The 19,839-nt window shown below is 45.3% G+C and overlaps 1 protein-coding gene across 1 annotated transcript; it reads left to right on the top strand.

The window, feature by feature from the left end:
- Positions 1-35: 35 nt before the first annotated feature.
- LOC140659506 (solute carrier family 2, facilitated glucose transporter member 11-like) lies at positions 36-16,399 on the top strand. The gene is given in 14 exon segments (XM_072879248.1): positions 36-59; positions 1,579-1,674; positions 3,476-3,642; positions 4,244-4,368; positions 9,000-9,130; positions 9,276-9,426; positions 10,037-10,224; positions 11,275-11,345; positions 11,347-11,371; positions 11,448-11,549; positions 12,663-12,738; positions 13,668-13,764; positions 15,302-15,323; positions 15,651-16,399. Coding segments are annotated over 14 exon segments (1,482 nt in total). The 3' UTR covers positions 15,858-16,399.
- Positions 16,400-19,839: the final 3,440 nt, after the last annotated feature.

Here is a 19,839-nt window from a genome sequence, read left to right as displayed (position 1 = left end):
ACATCACACACTGGACAATCAGCCCCTAGCCAGAGATGACTGGCTTCCTATCACATCTGGTAAGTACTTGGTGGGGTATTTACTTCTGTGACATTTTTGTATGCTAGCAGTGTTTCAAAGAAAACAAACCAAAAAACCAACAAGGCTCCTATTCACTAAAAGCATCTTGGAAGTGGTTCTGCCCACCATTTTGAGGTATTACAGATGTTTGCACTTCATATGCTCTGCCATCCATCTTTTTCATATTTTTATCGATACGTTAGTGTTTCTTAAATGTTTTCATTTACTGGAAAATATTTGCTTACCTTCAAACATCATTTGCTTTGCTTACCTGCTGAAAAGAGAGTTTTGTTAAATATATCACTAATTATTTAGTGCAAGAGATGGCAGGCAGAGGTTTTGAAAGGCAGGGAACAGGACTGGATGTTGGCAGCTGTGGCATCTTGACAGGGATGTTTGTGGGAGCCTACAGCATTTATATGCAGGCTATGGCTGAGTCTTGAACCCTCACACATCAGTGAGGCACCTCCAATTAGGACAAAGCCTCTTTGAGAAAGAGCTCTCAGCCTAACCTCTCATCCAGGAAAGGCTGTTGATTTTTCATTCATTCGCGGCATATTCACTATGTCCTGCTGCAAAGGCTGCTGCAGAGTAAACCTAAGCGCAGTGCTGGTTGTGTATTTTCAGATCTGTAATCATCCAGAAAAAAAATCGGAAAAAAAATCAAAGTGGGATGCCTGTTCTGAAAGCTCCCAAGAGATTAAGATGACCGCGCTGCTTGAGACAGGCAGGTGGGGCAAGAGTTCAGAACCGATGATGGTAATAGAGGTAATAATAGTAACTGAAGACGGTAAAGAACTAGAAATGACACTTTCCTCCTACAGCACATCTTGACCAGAAGGACACTTCTGTCCCAAAACCTTTCCCTGCTGTTCCGTCCTCTCCATCTAGGTAGAAAACCATGGATTTCCAAGGGCTGCCATAGTGATAGGAATCTGAGTGGAAAAACATGCTACAAGCAACACCAGTCTGTCTTTTTTCCCCATTTCAGTGTTCTTTTTTAAATTTTTAGCTGCTGTTGGTGATTTCAGGAAGCTTTGCCACCAAACTGGAGTTGAGGTCTCACTGCCCACTATTTAAGGTCCTGCACAGCAGCTGCTCTCTCAGATAAGATAGGAAAGGTCTGGGTACAGAGGGCCTGGTCACTACTGTGGGCAGAGGTGAGCTGCAGGTAGTCTGGCCACTGTCCAGATAGCAAAGTAAGACCTCCCTCCCCAAAACCACTCTCACATGTTTTAGCCCTGGAGTGTGGAATGACCTTCAGCTTGTTACTCTGTTGAGTAATTGTCGAGAAGCGGAGGGACATGTAATGGTTTCCATAGCTAAAGGCTGCATTTCCTTGAGTTGGATGTAGGGAAATCACAGGAGGATGTACACTTCACACCAGGGCAAGCAGAGGGAACATGCCTATCTGCAAATCCCTTGGACAAATGAGACATTTCTAGAGAATGAAAGACACATTCCAGGAACAGCCTGATGTTGCTACAAGCTTAAGAAGATGTTGTTCTACCTCTGCAGGTACAGTACCAGGGGCTCTTTCAAATTACTGCGGTCCTGGGGATTGGTGGAACATTCCAAATTGGCTTTCAAATTTGTACAATCACCTACATGTCTGTGGGATAATGGCTGAGGTGACTTAAAAATTAGAACTTATATTCACACTTTTAGGTAAGGCACAGCATTGAAGAAGCTCCCCAGGTGGAATGCGGCTGACACGTAAGGAATCCATTCCATGGGAGTTCCCTAGGCCTGCAACCTTAGATGTTGGTAACGCCAGGGGAACTTGGTGTGCTGACTCTAAGAGGCGCTGCCCGGAGGGTGGAGCGGTGTGGAGATGCCGCGGCCAGGCTCTGCAATAATAGGGGAACTTAAAGGTGTCATGGAACTGATAAGCTGCATATTTACTACCCTGGGCCAACAGCCTGCCACGTTTTTGACAAAATGCTGTCCTTTTGGTGAACTTTGCTCATTATAACATCATTATAATACCAAAACACACCTCCATCCCAAAAGCTACCCGCCTCCAAGGTGAGACTACCCCTCACTGAGCTTGCGCACTGAATTTTTCTAGCTTATACCTTTAAAAGCGAAGCGAGAAAACTTTACACCAATCCTAAACAAAGGTATGTATGACTAGAGTCACTCAAGCTCCACCCAAAAGGTGAAAGATAGTATAAAATGGTTTAAGAGAAAGAGAATGTTAGGGAAGACACCATCGCGTACCACTCTGACGTTTGGGATCAGTCGACGGGCTGAGCCTCTCTTCCCCCCCATCGGGACGCCTTTGGGTAAGAGTCGAACACTTGGTTATATCAAGTGCCTCCGCGGAAAACTTAGAAATCTCTATAGAGTCGCTTTCTTATTCTGTTAACGCATTTGTGTCCGGCCGTGTTACTTATATTCTTGTCCGGCCGTGTTATATACTTGTTTGTGTCCGGCCGTGTTATTCATACTCATATTCTTGGCATTTGTATGTGCTTTGCAGACAGTGAATTTATCACCGGTAATCCAAAGAATCTGTGTGTCTGTTGCTCTAATATACTGCACTCTTCACTGCTCTGGCCGTGACAGTTCCTTCAACACGACCAGACTCGGGGGTGTAAAAAATTGATGCTGTCGCCTTAACGAAAGCCCTGAACTAATAAGTGACTATACACACAGTCCTTAGAAAATAAACTGTTGACCAAGTCTGAGACTAAGACTGGACCTAGCCACACCTAGACTCCTCTCTGAGAAGGAGTTTAGAAAGCAAGGGGGTCCTGTCTGAACCTCGTGACTCAACGGGAGGGTTCCCCCCCCCCCAGCCACTCCTCAGACTCCTATTTGTATGCGACAGTAACTCTTAACACAACAATGTCTCAGGTAGGTAAAGATGCACATGGCACACTGGTTAATGGTGGCACTGAGCCTACATTCCTGCTTGAGGATGCTCCTCTCTGGCAGTCAGCAAGGGTTTGATCACAGTATTCTCCTCTCACAATTCTTTCCCGTTACTATGCTATCATGTAAAGCAGAACATGTCAAAGTGTTGAAAATAGAAGAAAAGAGAGAGATCTGCAAGTTGTTGTTTATAGAACTGTTCCTCTGAAGATGCACACTGACTAGGGTGGCATCTGCCTCCCCTATAAAACTACAGCAGATGTGCCTACTTCAGTGGTCTCATTTGACACTATTCTTCACTGCAAGTCCATGCCTCAGTTCCTCAGATTTCAAGGACAAAAACCCAAAGAATTAGCTCCTTTTAATGGCAAAATGAACACACCATACCCTATAATACTATGTCTATTAGCTAATACACACTTTTAGAGTCTTTATGAAATAGTGACTTTAGCTGAAGCAACAAAATTATGTTCTAAATGTAATAAAATACATACACTGGAGTCACAGTTATTGTTAATGAAAATTCTTTTTTCAGCCTCAGCATGTTAAGGCTTTCATTAATGAAACTTGGCTGGAGCAATACGGCTACCCCATCCATCAGGATAACCTCTTGTTCCTATGGTCTATCACCATGTCCATCTTTGGTATAGGAGGTCTCTTGGGTTCTTCAGGAAGTACATACCTGACTGTCAAGCATGTATGGTTAAAGACAATTTGTCAACTGAATCTTAGGTTAAGGAAATGACAGTTGAGGTTTTAAATGTGAGACAGACTTTTAGGCTTAGTCATGGCTGTAATACCGCCAGCTTAGCAGTGCTATCAACAGATTTTGCCCTTGTCCTGTGGCAGTCTAGTCAACTGTGCAGCTAGCCTGTCACACCAGATGCAGTTACTCAGGTTGGGTTAGTCTCAGTAAGGAGGAAAGGAAGCCCCCTCAGCTGAAGACAGAATGGGTTTCTTGAAGGTGCTACTCAAAATGTATCAGCACTGAGATGCTCCTAAGTGCTACACTAATGTGTTTCATGATGGATTTTCAAATGCAGAAAAGCTTTAAGACTTCTCTTTGCTACAAAACCCAGAAGTGTTCCCAAACTTGCAGGTCTAGCCATGTGCCGAGGCAGACTGCGAGTCCAGAGTATCCAGTGCCAAGAGTGTGGAAGGGCTCATTTTGCCCTGGACCGCATATGTATAATTTCACAAAGCGAGCAAGACAATTTCACCCAAGACATCCTACATGCCGGGAGCTTAAGTGCCATTTCCCTTCTGATTTACAAAAATTCTTTTCACTTTCTCGCACTTACAGAAAGAAATGTCTCTTGTGCAACAATCTGCTCATGGTAGCGGCAGCATCCACCATGGGAGGCAGTAAAATAGCCCAGTCCTTTGAGACGATTCTAATTGGACGCTTCATGTGTGGAATAAGTGCAGGTAAGTGACTTCTCCCCCAGGTCAGCAGGCTCCCTCAAAATTTTACATCTTTATTCAAAGTAAATAATAACCCTCCACTAAGAAAATAAAATATTATAGTCAGTCATCCCTTGTCAAAAGATCTTCTATAACACCCAGCAATAAAGAACATCATTACTACTAATTTCGCTGATACCAAATGAAATTCAGCTTTGCCAAATGCATAAATATTCAGAGCTGTCAGGAATGTTTTGATACAATGTGAAACAAGGTTGTTTTCTGATGGAAAAATATGTATAATACTATCTTAATTTTGGTTAACAGTACTGGAAATTATATGTTATATGGTTTAAAGCTAGTATTCTCATAAGGCTCCAGAGAACCAGGCTGTTCATGGCCATTTAATTGGGGGACGGGGGACGGGGATAATATCAGGCTTGCCCGAGGGAAGCTGAGGGACGATGTGCCACGGTTGGAGGGAATGGGTGCCAGCGAGGGCACTCGGCCTGCGTCTCTGGGGTACGCTGGGGCACAGCCGAAGTCAAACAGAGTTGAGCTAGGGGATGCTGAGGCAATAGGAGCCAAGAGGGAAATGCCAGTGAAACGCCTCAAAGCACACAAGGGGTGTTCCTCTATGAAGGAGACACGGACAGCAGCCCAGCTGAAGTGCCTCTACACCAATGCACGCAGCATGGGCAACAAGCAGGAGGAGTTGGAAGCCATTGTACATCAGGAAAACTATGATATGGTTGTCATCACGGAAACGTGGTGGGATGACTCGCACAACTGGAGTGCGGCGATGGATGGCTATAAACTCTTCAGGAGGGATAGGCGAGGCAGGAGAGGTGGTGGGGTAGCCCTATACGTCAGGGAGTGTCTGGATAGTTTAGAGCTCGATGATGGTGATGATAGGGTGGAGTGTCTATGGGTAAGAATCAGGGGGAAGGCCAACAAGGCAGATATTGCGGTGGGAGTCTGTTACAGACCACCCAACCAGGATGAGGAGACTGATGGACTATTCTATAAGCAGCTGGGAGAAGCCTCACGATCGCTAGCCCTTGTTCTTGTGGGGGACTTCAACCTACCGGATGTCTGCTGGAAATACAATACAGCAGAGAGGAAACAGTCTAGGAGGTTCCTGGAGTGTGTGGCAGAGAACTTCCTGACACAGCTGGTGAGTGAGCCAACTAGGGAAGGTGCCCCGCTGGACCTCTTGTTCACGAACAGAGAAGGACTTGTGAGCCATGTGATGGTTGGAGGTCATCTTGGGCAGAGTGATCACGAAACGATAGAGTTCTTGATACGTGGAGAAGCGGCGAGGGGGGTCAGCAAAACTGCCACCTTAGACTTCCGGAGGGTGGACTTCGGCCTGTTTAGGAGACTGGTCGAGAGAGTCCCCTGGGAGGGAGCCCTAATGGGCAAAGGAGTCCAGGAAGGCTGGGCATTCTTTAAGGAGGAAGTCCTAAAGGCACAAGAGCGGGCTGTCCCCAGGTGCCGAAAGATGAGCCGGCGCAGAAGAAGACCGGCCTGGCTGACTAGAGAGCTCTGGCTCGACCTCAGGAAAAAGAGGAGAGTCTACGACCTCTGGAAGAAGGGGCAGGCAACTCAGGAGGACTACAAAGGTGTAGCAAGGCTGTGCAGGGAGAAAATTAGAAGGGCCAAAGCTGAGCTAGAGCTCAATCTGGCTGCTGCTGTAAAAGACAACAAAAAATACTTCTTCAAATACATTAGCAGCAAAAGGAGAGCTAAGGAGAATCTCCAGCCCCTAGTAGACGGGGGAGGGAACACAGTGACCAAGGATGAGGAAAAGGCTGAGGTACTTAATGCCTTCTTTGCCTCAGTCTTTAGTAGCAGGGCCAATTGTTCTCTGGGTACCCAGCCCCCGGAGTTGGAAGATAGGGACGAGGACCAGAATGGAGCCCCCATAATCCAGGGGGAAATGGTTAGTGACCTGCTGCACCACTTAGACACTCACAAGTCTATGGGGCCTGATGAGATCCACCCGAGAGTACTGAAGGAACTGGCAGAAGTGCTCACTAAGCCCCTTTCCATTGTTTACCAGCAGTCCTGGCTAACTGGGGAGGTCCCTGCTGACTGGAGATTAGCTAACGTGACGCCCATCTTCAAGAAGGGTCGGAAGGAGGACCCGGGGAACTACAGGCCTGTCAGCCTGACCTCGGTACCGGGGAAGCTGATGGAGCAGATCATCCTGAGTGCTATCAAACAGCACATAGAGAATAACCAAGGGATCAAGCCCAGCCAGCATGGGTTCAGGAAAGGCAGGTCCTGCTTGACCAATCTGATCTCCTTCTACGACAAGGTGACCCGCCTAGTAGATGAGGGAAAGGCTGTGGATGTTGTCTATCTAGACTTCAGTAAAGCCTTTGACACGCTTTCCCACAGCATTCTCCCGGAGAAACTGTCTGCTCATGGCTTGGATGGGTGTACTCTTCGCTGGGTAAAGAACTGGCTGGATGGCCGGGCCCAAAGAGTGGTGGTGAATGGAGTTTACTCCAGTTGGCGGCCGGTCACAAGCGGTGTTCCCCAGGGCTCTGTGTTGGGGCCAGTTCTGTTTAATATCTTTATCAATGATCTGGATGAAGGGATCTAGTGCACCCTCAGTAAGTTTGCAGATGGCACCAAGTTATGCGGGAGTATTGATCTGCTTGAGGGTAGGAAGGCTCTGCAGAGGGACCTGGACAGGCTGGATCGATGGGCCAAGGTCAATTGTATGAGGTTTAACAAGGCCAAGTGCGAGGTCCTGCACTTGGGCCACAGCAACCCCATGCAATGCTACAGGCTTGGGGAAGAGCGGCTGGAAAGCTGCCAGGCAGAAAAGGACCTGGGCGTGTTGGTTGACAGCCGCCTGAATATGAGCCAGCGGTGTGCCCAGGTGACCAAGAAAGCCAACGGCATCCTGGCTTGTATCAAAAATAGTGTGGCCAGCAGGAGTAGGGAAGCGATCGTGCCCCTCTACTTGGCACTGGTGAGGCCACACCTCGAATACTGTGTGCAGTTTTGGGCCCCCCACTACAAGAGAGACATTGAGGTGCTGGAGCGTGTCCAGAGAAGGGCAACAAAGCTGGCGAAGGGTCTAGAGCAGAAGTCTTATGAGGAGCGGCTGAGGGAACTGGGGTTGTTTAGCCTGGAGAAAAGGAGGCTGAGGGGAGACCTTATCGCTCTCTACAGCTACCCGAAAGGAGGTTGTAGTGAGGTGGGGGTCGGTCTCTTCTCCCAGGTAACAAGTGATAGGACAAGAGGAAATGGCCTCAAGTTGCACCAGGGGAGGTTTAGACTGGATATTAGGAAATTTTACTTCACTGAAAGGGTTATCAAGCATTGGAACAGGCTGCCCAGGGAAGTGGTTGAGTCCCCATCCCTGGAGGTATTTAAAAGACGTGTAGATGAAGTGCTTAGGGACATGGTGTAGTGGTGGACTTGGTAGTGTTAGGTTTACGGTTGGACTCGATGATCTTAATAAAGGTCTTTTTCAACCTATACGATTCTGTGATTCTGTAATTTTGACTCTGAATGTATTTCAGGAATGTTCTACAAGGGCATTCAACCTGCTTCAAAGCAGTAAGTCCTTGGGGCTAGTACAAAGAGCTGGACATAATCAAGCAAAATCACTCCTGGCAGGTAAACCACATGCAGCAAAAACATCCTATGCTGGTATCGATATGCCTTGTATTTGTCTTCTACACAAGAAGTTGCTTTCCCAGTCAGTTTGGATATTCGCAGGGATGCCTATTTTAACTTATTTCGTTAGAAATTAATGTCTATTTTTCAGGTAGCCAGATTTTGTACGTTGCTTCTCTGACATACAGTTGTATTGACAAATTACAGTCGTATTTTGAGAACTACTCACCCACAGGGGCCCTGCTATGGTCTAGAACCTGTACCATGCCTCATGCAAAGACCTAATTTTTGTTAAAGAGATTGCCTATCTGCATTGCTTTGCTATCACAGAAAGCCAGGAGAAGAACATGTTGCTTTCAAAACAGATAAAAGGGGCCGTGACCACCATATCAGAAAAAAGCTCTTGTTCCCAGACTAGTTTTCAGCATGTCTGAGTTATTAAGTGCTTCACATATAGCTGGAAACATCAACTCTGCCTGAAATAATAAAAAATATTGCTGGACAGTGGAAAAGAAATACTTGTGTCTCCCCCTAAATCATGCACAAATCAACATTGACTATAGCACTGTATATTTTAATCTGCTATGGATCTACCACACAGCTCTTCTATAGCACTATATCAGAAAAGGTTGAGATTATGTGGGTTAACTACAAGCATATTAAATATTACTGCTGGGTGTTTAGTTATTCAGCACTTGCATACTCTGTGTCCCTTAAAATATGCTAAGGCTCAAAAGAGATACTATGATGAGGCTACACCTATACCCCAAAGGGAAAACTGTACATTTCTTAAGATCAGGAAACTGCACTATGAAAAGAGGACCAAACACTTTTGTAGAAAGGGTTAGAAAATCTAGTACTGAAGAATCTCATATGTGGGTTGAGGTATGAGAAACAATTTGGGGTATGAGGCGGTTATATTCTGTAATGCTTAAGTATTTACATTCAATTTTATTTCCAATGGTTATGAATGCCTTCTTTCTTCTCTCCCATAATTCTCTCTTCACCTCAAGGTCTTTGTGTTCCTCTACATCATCAATACGTTGGAGAAATTTCCGCTAGAAAGCTACGTGGATTTGCAAACTCTACCTCCTCTTTCTTTCGGGAAAAGCTGGGAAAAGCTGTAGGGCAAATTTCAGGACAAAGGAATAATACAATTGATTTCCGACCCAATAAATTTCTGGCCCCCCTCTACATTTTGCTTCTTCCTCTGCTTTTCCATCCATTCCTTTCTTTCCTCAAAACCAATGCAATGAACTTCTATTCTACACACATGTTTTATCCCTGCCAGGGAGCTGCTGGGCAGCCAGTCCCTGTGGCCCATGCTGATGGCCTCCTGTGGACTTCCAGCACTGGTCCAGCTGGTCACTCTGCCCTTCTTCTCTGAGTCCCCACCATATCTCCTCATGCATAAAGGAGACCGGGAAGGCTGCAAAAGAGGTAATTGAAGGCTCCAGGTTCCTGTTCCTCACTTGACTTTCAATTGTTTTGTGATGTTTGCTCTCCCCATATGGAAAAAAATAAACAGGACAAAGTTTCTCCCTGCTCATTTCCAAGATGACACTGTGGATACCTACTAAGTATATTTTTGCTGTAGTCCCCACATAGAACATGAAACTACTTCTCTCTACAGTTCTGTATTACAAAACCTTTCACATTCAGCTGACACCGCCTGCGCTGTCAGTCTGATGATAAATGATAAATGGCTGTTTGCACTGCAGGTCTCCACAGGGCACCCCTTAGCTCTGGTTGCTGGCTGTGTACCCTGCTCATACCCTGAGAGAAGGAGGAAGGGAGAAAAGTAGGACCCATGGGCAGGGAGAGAGTCATTGTGCACACCACTAGGCCCCTCTGTCAGAGCAGGTCCCTCTGTGCCGGAGGGGACCAGGGCTCTGGAACACCCTATAGGACATCTCTGCCTCACACCACAGCCCCATCCCATGCGTGCGGTGCTGCCAGACACGTGCATCACCTACTCAACCAAATCCTTAGGCGACAAACAACAGAGACAAATTAACATTGCAGGTCTCACTCTCCTTGTCCTCCGCAGCCGTAAGGCAGCTTTGGGGTGAAGGCCATCACCAAGCAGAGATTGATGACATCATGAAAGAGAAGGCAACAATGAAAAACACCAAGATCTTGAGTGTCCTGGAGCTAATAAAAGAACAAGATTTCCGTTGGCAGCTGTACATGACAGGTATTCTGACCGCCACAGTTCAGCTGTGTGGCATCAATGCAGTTGAGTGTATTTCCCCCTTAAGCCTCAAACCACTTACTGACAACCTTAAAGGAGACATCATGGCTCCCAGGAGTTCTCTCCATTTTTCTCAGGCTTCTCAGGCCACAGCTTGCTGTCTGCCAGTCCTCCTACAGGGCAGCAGCAGCAGTCTACAAAGATTGGCCAGGCTCTTCATGTGACATCCTTTTGCCCAGTTCTTGGTCCTTGCTGGAGTTACCTTCCTTGGTAGTTAGGCTTATTTAACAGACATCTGTGGAAGCTGTTACAAGGCCCCAGAACCCACTCTTAGAAATGAGCTCACCCTATATTGGCAAAATCTGCAGCGTAGTTTTATGTTACTGCTCCCTTCAACTGCTACTATTTGCCCACCGGCTCTTATCATCCTAAGATATTGGGATGGCAGTATGCTCGCTGTACCTTTCAAGCTAATCAACGAGCATGCTCACTATTCTGGCAGCTACCACAGTCCTCCCCCTCTTCCTCCACAGCAGCATTTTTCTGGGATCATTTTAAAGCCACAGCTTTGAAATTGCCTGTATGATTCTTCTACCTCTAACATCATGATGCAGCAACATCTGTAAAAGAAATACACAGCTGCGTCTAACACAGCTTAAACTGGAATCTTTACCATCTCAGCATATCTCTAAACAGTAACAGAGATACTTGAAAAGATGCTTGTTTCACCCCTCATGACTCCATAACCCATGCTCTTCTTTCCTGAGAATATCCTACAATCATGTTTTTGGATGGGCTCCGGAAGAGACGATATACCTGGCTGCCTCTGAAAGCACCTAAATCAGGACTCTGCAAACTTAATTACATTGCAGCAGCTGGAGGTCCTTTTATCCCAGCATTTTATCTTTTACCAAATTAATTAATTAATAACATTTTATAATGTTTTTGTCTGCCAATAAAGTGAATACTACCAAAAAGAGTGCAGAATTCTAGCTCACTCCAAAGCTGAGCTGCATGCTCCTTGGTTAGCAGCTCCTATCCAGGGCAGTGTCACACAGGTATGGGTAAGAAATCAATTATGGTTTTTTTTCTAGATTTATTTTTATACTTTTGAAGTCCTCCAGGCAGCCGGCCTTGATGAAAGAATGATCTCCTATATGACCCTCTGAACTCATAGCTACTGTAGTCTGTGTAAGTCACATTACTACGAGAATGGGTCACAGTTTGCTCTTCTGGCACTGATACCAGTATGATTTCTGTCCTTCAGAGCTCCATCATTGAGCGACTGGGCAGGAAAGTGCTCCTAAGAGGAGGGTATCGGATCATGGGTTCACTGCTAGCTGGTATCGCCGTGACTCTCTCCCTACAGGTAAGGAAACTCTTCTCATAGCAGATCTTTCCGTTATCTATTTTATTTCTAATCTCTGCCCACAGGCAGGATCATGCTACTGAGAAAGGAAAGTGAGGCTTAGACGTGCCAAAATAACTTCTGTGTTAACAGCTTACCCTCTGGGAGGGGAATATCCTGAAGCTCAAGCTTGTCTATACATAGGATTAAACCCTTTCTCAGCAAGTGCTCTCTTGTACTCCTGCCTTCCTTTCAGCATAATCCCATGAGCTCAGCAAGGAGCACAGAAAACACTGGGAGACTAGCACTGGTTCCTGATTTCATCAGACTGCAGGATGAAACACTGGCCAGCAGCCTAGATCAAAAGATGGTCCTAGGAAAAGGGCCCTTTCTATTCATGCCGTTTTTAACAAGTAACAATAAAAAACCAGACTCTTTGCAGCAGTTAATTTGAAATTTAACTTTGATGCCAAAGATACTGGGAATGCACGTATCTGTTCACAGACTGGAGACCACTTCACCTCTATAACACTGTCTCATTGCTGTAGCTTCTTCAGAAGCAAGTCTCCTGGGTTACCAGTATTCATCCAAGAGCTACTCTATAGGTACTACTGTAAAATTAGCCTTGAAGCAAGGTGGCAGCAGACTCCCAGTTTTGCTGCATTCATGAAGGAACTCAAACATAGGAGACACAAATCTTTTTTCCTAAAGCATCGAGCCTCGTATCTTCTTGACTAAGATCCAGGAAAGCTTCTTCTCAGTACCAGTTATCGAACCTATCACTTAACAAAAGTGATGAAAGAAAGATATGATTTGGCTTTCCCATGTCTCTAAGGGTTGGGGGAAGCACTGTGGGGTCAAGAAGAAAGGAGGACAGGGTGGAAAAGTGCTATTCAGACTTCCTTTGATTGAAGGCTTCCCAGCTTGACAGCTGCTAGCAAACCTGCTTCTCTGCTCACCTAACAAAAACCTCACTGTTCCATCCGCAGGAAAAAGCACACACATTTCTCTGCCAGTTCCCCCACACTGTATATTTTTTCTTGAGGTGACAGTGTTGGAAAACAAGCAGCATTTCTCACCTATGGTTGTCAACAGATTTCACCCAGAAGTTTGTTATGGTTTTTTTTTTCCCAGGACCGGTATTTCTGGATGCCATACTGCAGTCTTCATCTCATTATCTTGTTTGCAGTTGTCTTTGGAGTTGGGCCAGGCGAGTACTTCATTCAAAAGAAATAAAGGAATCGAGTCATGTGAGCTTATTAATATGGCTAGGAAAATACTGCATAAATTGCATAACATTTAGCATAAGTAAATTCATTTAACTTACTCTTGTAGTCATTTAAACATTGTGGGTCCAATCATTGGCCAGAAACTTCAATGCCAACAGGTTTGGGTTTTGCTAATGAGAGGAAAAGAAGAGAGCAAGAAGTACTCACTGGAAAAATATGGCAAAAAGAGAGCAAAAGCAGATGGGTAAAAGATTTTTTTTTTTAAAATACTAAGAAAAAAGAAAGAAAAAGAAAAGCAGGAGTTCTTTTAAATTCAGTGTTGTATAATGTTACATCTTATCCCACATAGACAGCAGTGCAGAAGACCGACTTTGGAGTAATTCTTTTCCTAGCATCTACGACCTGCTCCTTTAATTTTTTTTTTTAAAGCCTATTAATTTTTAAAATATTTGCCTTCCCATATGGCAGGGCTGAATTATTTTCCTAACTCAAAGCTGTTGAAGTCCTGTGACTTCAAAACATAACTGAAATGCTGAGGAAGTGAAGCCGGGAAGATCACTCATTGGTGATCTAGCAGTATCACGCTGGGAATTTTTGTTAGCAATAATAATTGTTATTCCACCCTTACACATTTTCTTTCATGAGATGTCAGACTTTCTCACTACTTAATTCCTGAATCTCCCCAATAAATGTATTTGAATAATGTACCATTTTAATAAGCTGATGTCTAGCAGTTTATAAGATGCCACAAACATTTTCTTTTCTAAAAAACAGCGGCATACTCAAGTCTTCTGAATGCTAGTCCACGATGGTAGCATCTATTTGCTGACTGTGTAATGGTAACGCTCAATCCAAATGTTCGAATCAAACGCATCAACAAGGAATAATTCTTCCTCTTCTTTTCTTTCAGCTGGTGCCACAGTTTCCATTAGGATTGAAATTTTCAAGCTCTCATGCAGACCACCCCCCTTTGTGATCAGCGCAGTTCTCAACTGGCTGGGCGTCTTGTGATCAGAACGACTTTCTGTCGCGGATGGAGCGAGCGTGCACTTCACTCGTTAGAGAAGTAAAAATATAGTTTATTGATACAGAATAGGGAGTTAACAAAGTTCAACGCGACAGTGTTTTAACAAGATTCGATGGCGAGGTACACTTGATTATTTACTGCATAGAGGACAGGGTGTCGCGGATGGAGTGAGCGTGCACTTCACTCGTAAGAGAGAAGTAAAAATATAGTTTATTGATACAGAATAGGGAGTTAACAAAGTTCAATGCGACAGTGTTTTAACAAGATTCGATGGCGAGGCACACTTGATTATTTACTGCATAGAGGACAGGGTCAGACAAAACTGTCAGGGAGACCCTCCCGTTGAGTCATGAGGTTCGGAAGGATCCCCTTGCTTTCTAAACTCCTTCTCAGAGAGGAGTCTAGGTGCGGCTAGATCCAGTCCTAGTCCCAGACTTGGTCAACGGTTTATATCTAAAGGATTATATATGCGCAATCAATCCTTTATATCACTTAGCTAAGATTTCAAAGTTTAGCATGCTATTAGTCACTTACCAAGGATCTGTTGCGGCAAGGAATCTCTCAACCTCGAGGAGTAACCTTGAGAGGCGTCCCTGCTCAAGGGGAGATCTTGGCGTGCAGCCCGCTGCCGTGCAGGAGAGCTCAAAGGGCTCTTGGGCTGCTCACTATTTATGGGGATAAGATGATTGACCCATAGTCATATTTGCATGCCGACCACAGGTTTTAATTTCTTCGGTGGGCGCGTTGCACAATAGCCCTAGGCTATTGTGTTGTTATCTGTCTCCTGAATTCACTTTGAGCTGATGCAGCCATCGTGACCAGATGCATCCATTACAATCACCGCTGGTGGTTATCACCTAAGCAGGGTTACAGGAGATAAAGGTCGGGGGCAGGGGAAGCACACCGTCACACAGGGTCAGACAAAAACTGTCAGGGAGACCCTCCCGTTGAGTCATGAGGTTCGGAAAAAGATCCCCTTGCTTTCTAAACTCCTTCTCAGAGAGGAGTCTAGGTGCGGCTGGATCCAGTCCTAGTCCCAGCCTCGGTCAACGGTTTATGTCTAAAGGATTATATGTGCGCGCAATCAATCCTTTACATCACTTAGCTAAGATTTCAAAGTTTAGCATGCTATTAGTCACTTACCGAGGATCTGTTGCGGCAAGGAATCTCTCAACCTCGAGGAGTAACCTTGAGAGGCGTCCCTGCTCAAGGGGAGATCCTGGCGTGCAGCCTGCTGCCGTGCAGGAGAGCTCAAAGGGCTCTCGGGCTGCTCGCTATTTATGGGGGATAAGATGATTGACTCAGTCATATTTGCATGCCGACCACAGGTTTTAGTTTCTTCGGTGGGCGCATTGCACAATAGCCCTAGGCTATTGTGTTGTTATCTGTCTCCTGAATCCGCTTTGAGCCGATGCAGCAGCCATCGTGGCCAGATGCATCCATTACAAACACCACTGGTGATTATCACCTAAGCAGGGTTGCAGGAGATAAAGGTCGGGGGCAGGGGAAGCACACAGTCACACTTTCCCATTCATTGTGGTGAGTGACTTTCCCTGGGACACTCCAAGGGCACCAAGCTCGAGTCGGCCACGGGAGCAGGAAGAAGAGCAGCGGGAGATGACAATGCCATGTCAGTCTAGAACGGCCTTGGCACCTGCTCTCCCAAGTCCACTTTTGCAGCTGAAGGGCCCTGATTTGCCCAAGATACTTATTTAGACTGAAATATTTGTGAAAGGTCAAAATGCAAAGAACTCCTTATCAAATTCAAAGTACTTTGGGACCCTAATACAAAAACTGTGCCAAGGAAGTAACAAAAGAAAAGATACCGTCATCTTGCTCTCTTTCTCACTTTGCTCTTCCCTGCAGGAAAGACTCAAGCACCTCTGCTTCCTCATCTTCACGGGGGTACTTTTCACTTCCGGGATAATTATCCACCTGTTCCTTCCAGAAACAAAAGGGAAGTCAATCGTGGAAATCACAGAAGAATTCAGTAAGCTAAGCTTTAAAAAGAAGCATGTTCCAGGAACTCCAAATCCTATCACAGAGGATTACACCTTCTGCACCAGGCTTTGACCCGCCGCCGTTAGGGGGGGTCAGGCTTTCTTAAAAGGAAGGAAAAAAAGACATTTGTCTTTTTCTGACTAGCAAGTCAGTACAAATGGACTGTCAGCTTTCATATCTGTCACTTACAAGGTTCCCATTTTGCCAAACCGGCACCTTTCCCAAGCACTCCACTCTGGGCAGCTTAGAAAAGGGATGATGGCTGATTATAATTGGATAGACTCATGTGAATCATGAGCATTTTGGCTAACTTGCTGATGTGTAAGTCTCTTCTATAACAGAGCAACTAATACAAACTGAAACTATATGTAGAATTTATAAACACTCTGCTGACGACAGAGAAAAGGGAACACCTGTGATCCTCTCTCTGTGATTTCTGAGTGTGTTTTTACAACCCTGAAATAAGGAATAGTGAAGTTCTTGGCTTGCTATCTCTGGCTAGTGTTCAATCCATAACAGATTAAAGAAAAAAGTGGAATAGGAGAGAAATTCGTTGTTTCTCTAGACTCACCCAAATAATCAAACCTTGCTGGGTTCCCATGCATAACGCCATGTTGTCCTTCTGTTGTATCTAGTGTGACGGACTTCAGCCCTTTCGGATTGAAGTTTTCCACGTCAGCAGCCCTCCTTGGTTTGACTTAAATGTAATTTTTTGCTAAAAAATTCAGCCATTTGATTCTAAGCTCAGACTTGTTCATGATAAAGTATGGGGAAACAATTCGTATACAACTATTCTCAAGGAATAGTGTCTTTCGGTGGAAATACAGCTAAAGGACTCATGGGTGGAATCCAGTCACCGTAAAACACAAGCACCTAGAGTACTTTTAGATACTCTGTGCTATCTTGCCCATCACCATCATCATCTCGAGTCTGTAGCTACTTTTCCAGGATCAGAGTTCCCTCGGACATCACATGGGCTATGAATCCCACCGCAATTTAGCTGCTACTTTCCTTTGTGTGACTTTTGGCTACCTGGACCCAGTTTACCCCAGAAGAACTGCTCCAGACTGGAACTCCTGGCTGTAACAGAATACCTGTTGCTTTACAGTTTCTCCTAAAATCATCTGTACAGTACCTTGCTGTATGTGCAGCACACTGTCAGCAAAAGCTCAGTCATGTCCTCCAGCTCTTGGACACATGCAGGGCTCCTGCCTAGACTGTATTTCTCTGTCGTGACTAAGAAGTGATCACATATCTTCATATGTCAGGGATGTGCAATCAGTACAGCCTCTTTGGTTATTGTTCACTGCAAGTGAACAATACCGATACTGATTGACAGCTGTAGAGATGACTGTAAATATTTTATGCCTTGAATATTTTGTCTGACTCATTTACAGTAAAAGTGGGAAATGTAATTCTAACATAAGGAACTTCTAAGGCATTCATTTAAGCATTTCCAACAATAATTTATGGTTTAATTTACAGTCTCTCATAGGAGTTTTGCCAATTTTTACAAGCGTGTAGTATGCACAAAGATAAGGAAACAAAGTGAGACAATATGTTAAAACATATCCTATGCAAGTTTTCTAACTTCCAGATTTAGTGTGATATACCATTCCCAATGATCTAGGTTGTAGGAATGGATGCAATATAGTTTTCTACACTGATCTATAATCGACACCTGTGCTTGAGTTCGCGTACTGCAGGCTTTTAAACTGTGCATGATCTTCAAGGCAATCTGATACTGAGTTCCTAATTCTTCTTCCTGCTATACATAGTTAAAGGTAAAAAGAGCTTGTGAGCCTTATAGGATAGCGTGATCTTGTAAAGTACCACAGGGATTAATTTAATCAGAAACTCTTTTTGAAATGTGCAAACTCACGGGACTTTTCTTTTCTTTAGAAAGTGTCTAATTTTCTGCATGTTTCCCTCTATTAATGAGAGGCTCACGCAGTCCTAGTAGCAAAGCAATACTATTAGCAAGAACATGAAAAAAGCTAAGGCTCGCAGTGGAGCACACTATACAAATTAAAATCTAAACTCTAGACTTGCACAGTAAAATAAGTGTTTTTATCTCTGATATTGCTTTGACTGGCATGTTTACTAAGGCTATTCAAACTATGCATTCAATCGTTCATCTTAAGTGCTACTTATTTTTATTTGGAAATGTGAAACATAATAAAAATGGCACATTGCCTTGTAATAAAACTTCTGGCCTCCACAAACGTTCCTTTCCTTTTCTCTAGTGAGCTACTTCTCTGATCTCAGTTATTCATTAGATGTTATTAGGAAAGCCTTCCCCATAAGATCCTCAGCAGGAAGCCAGCGGATGCCCTATGGAACGTTAATGTGACAACAAAGCGGAACAGCTATTTGGAGCACAGGTCAACCTTCGCCTGCGCTCAATGGAGCAAGAGCTGTATTCTGGCAACAGTCTGGTCAAGGGACAACACAGCAAAAAGGTATGGTTCAAATACACATGGGAGGTGACAGAGACAAAGAGGACAGTCATTCAGAAGTTTCAGGAACAGTACGTATACATTTTCTTCCAGAGATGACAGCTGATAGGTAAGATATGTCTCAAATACTGACTCCAGCTGAGGCAGATATAAACACTTAAAAACTGGATCAGTGAACTGCTGTCAGCTAGACACAAAAACCAGATCTGATCTAGTTGACGTGTATTAAGGAAGGCTTAGCACAGCTTGGCATATGTGCGTCACACATGACTGCAAGATAAATGACTAAAAGACCTGATGTGAGATTTACTGTCCTGATCACAATTATGACTAAAGGATATCTGTGACATATCTGCTACCTAGTTGTTAGCACTAATTACGAAACTGCACATCTAATAAAGGGGGCCTCAGCACAGTGTAAGTAATAAGAGCACAGAAGCAGTACCGTAACTAATCAACATAAATGCAAAAGACATTACGCATTAAGGGCATTAAGGGGAGGAAAGCTCTTAACCTACCAAAAGTAGGAATCCTAAATTAAGGTACAAGAGTAAGGAGTAAAAGTTACAATATGACTTTACAGAAAAGGAAATTAATTCTTAGCATCTCCCACACTGTCACCCGCTTGCCGACAGCATCTCCCACGCTGGCGCCCGCTTGCCGACAGCATCTCCCACGCTGGCGCCCGCTTGCCGACAGCATCTCCCCTGCCGGCGCCCGCCTGCCAGTGGCATTTTGCACGGCAGCCCCAGGTTGCCAGTGGCAATCCTCCTGCCCCCTTCCTACTCCATCTCCCCATCCTCCTCCTCGCTGCACTCTATTCCTCTCTCTCTCTTGATACCCTTGTGCGTTTCCCTGTCCCTCTCTTGTTCCCAGTATCCTTTTCTCTGGCTCTGTCCCATACCTCTTCTCTACCTCCCTCCGTCCTTTCTTCCTCCTGCTTTTCTCTCCCCTCTTTTCCCTCTGTTCAGCTGCCTTTGAGCATTGAGCCTTGCAGCCAACTCACTGCCAGAGTTTCTGATGCACATGAAGGAACAAACTTTTTCTGCCTCCCTTGCGCTCCTGGATGCGTTTTCAGCTGCTGGACTGGTGGAAATTGGCTCTGGTTAGGTCCAGGGCGGGAGGTGATGTGCCGTGGGGCTGGGGTGATGGCCCCCTGTTCTCAATCAGCTTCAGCTGCAGGCTGGGGCAACCCAGGTAGGACCCATGATGTGAGGATGGGGCTGGGCCAAGGGTTTAAAAAGGGCTGCAGGTGGGGATGGGCTGAGGCTCTTGTGCTGAGGGGCTCTATATAGGGAGGGGGCTGCCTAGACATGCCTGTCTATGGGAGCTGGCTCCAGTGAGAAATGGCTGGTCCCCAGAGCCAGGAAGGATCCCTCCCAGCCATCCCTGGCAGAGCACACCACCAGCATGTGGTGCCAGGAGGTCGGTGTCCCCATTGGCTGTATATGTAAGTCACCGTGTCTCTGGGAAGTCTCTTGGGAGAGGAGCATTGAGGCACCTGGGTGGGTGAGGCAGCTGGCACTGTGGAGGAGGAAGGGGCAGAGGCTGAGAGAGGAGCCTCGGGGCGCTGAAGGTCTCCCGGCTGTGCCAGG

Source organism: Ciconia boyciana, chromosome 14 (assembly GCF_034638445.1).
Source record: "Ciconia boyciana chromosome 14, ASM3463844v1, whole genome shotgun sequence".
NCBI classification, from domain to species: Eukaryota; Metazoa; Chordata; class Aves; order Ciconiiformes; family Ciconiidae; genus Ciconia; species Ciconia boyciana.
Note: the sequence above shows the minus strand (reverse complement) of the source record. Positions and strands in the feature narration are given on the sequence as shown.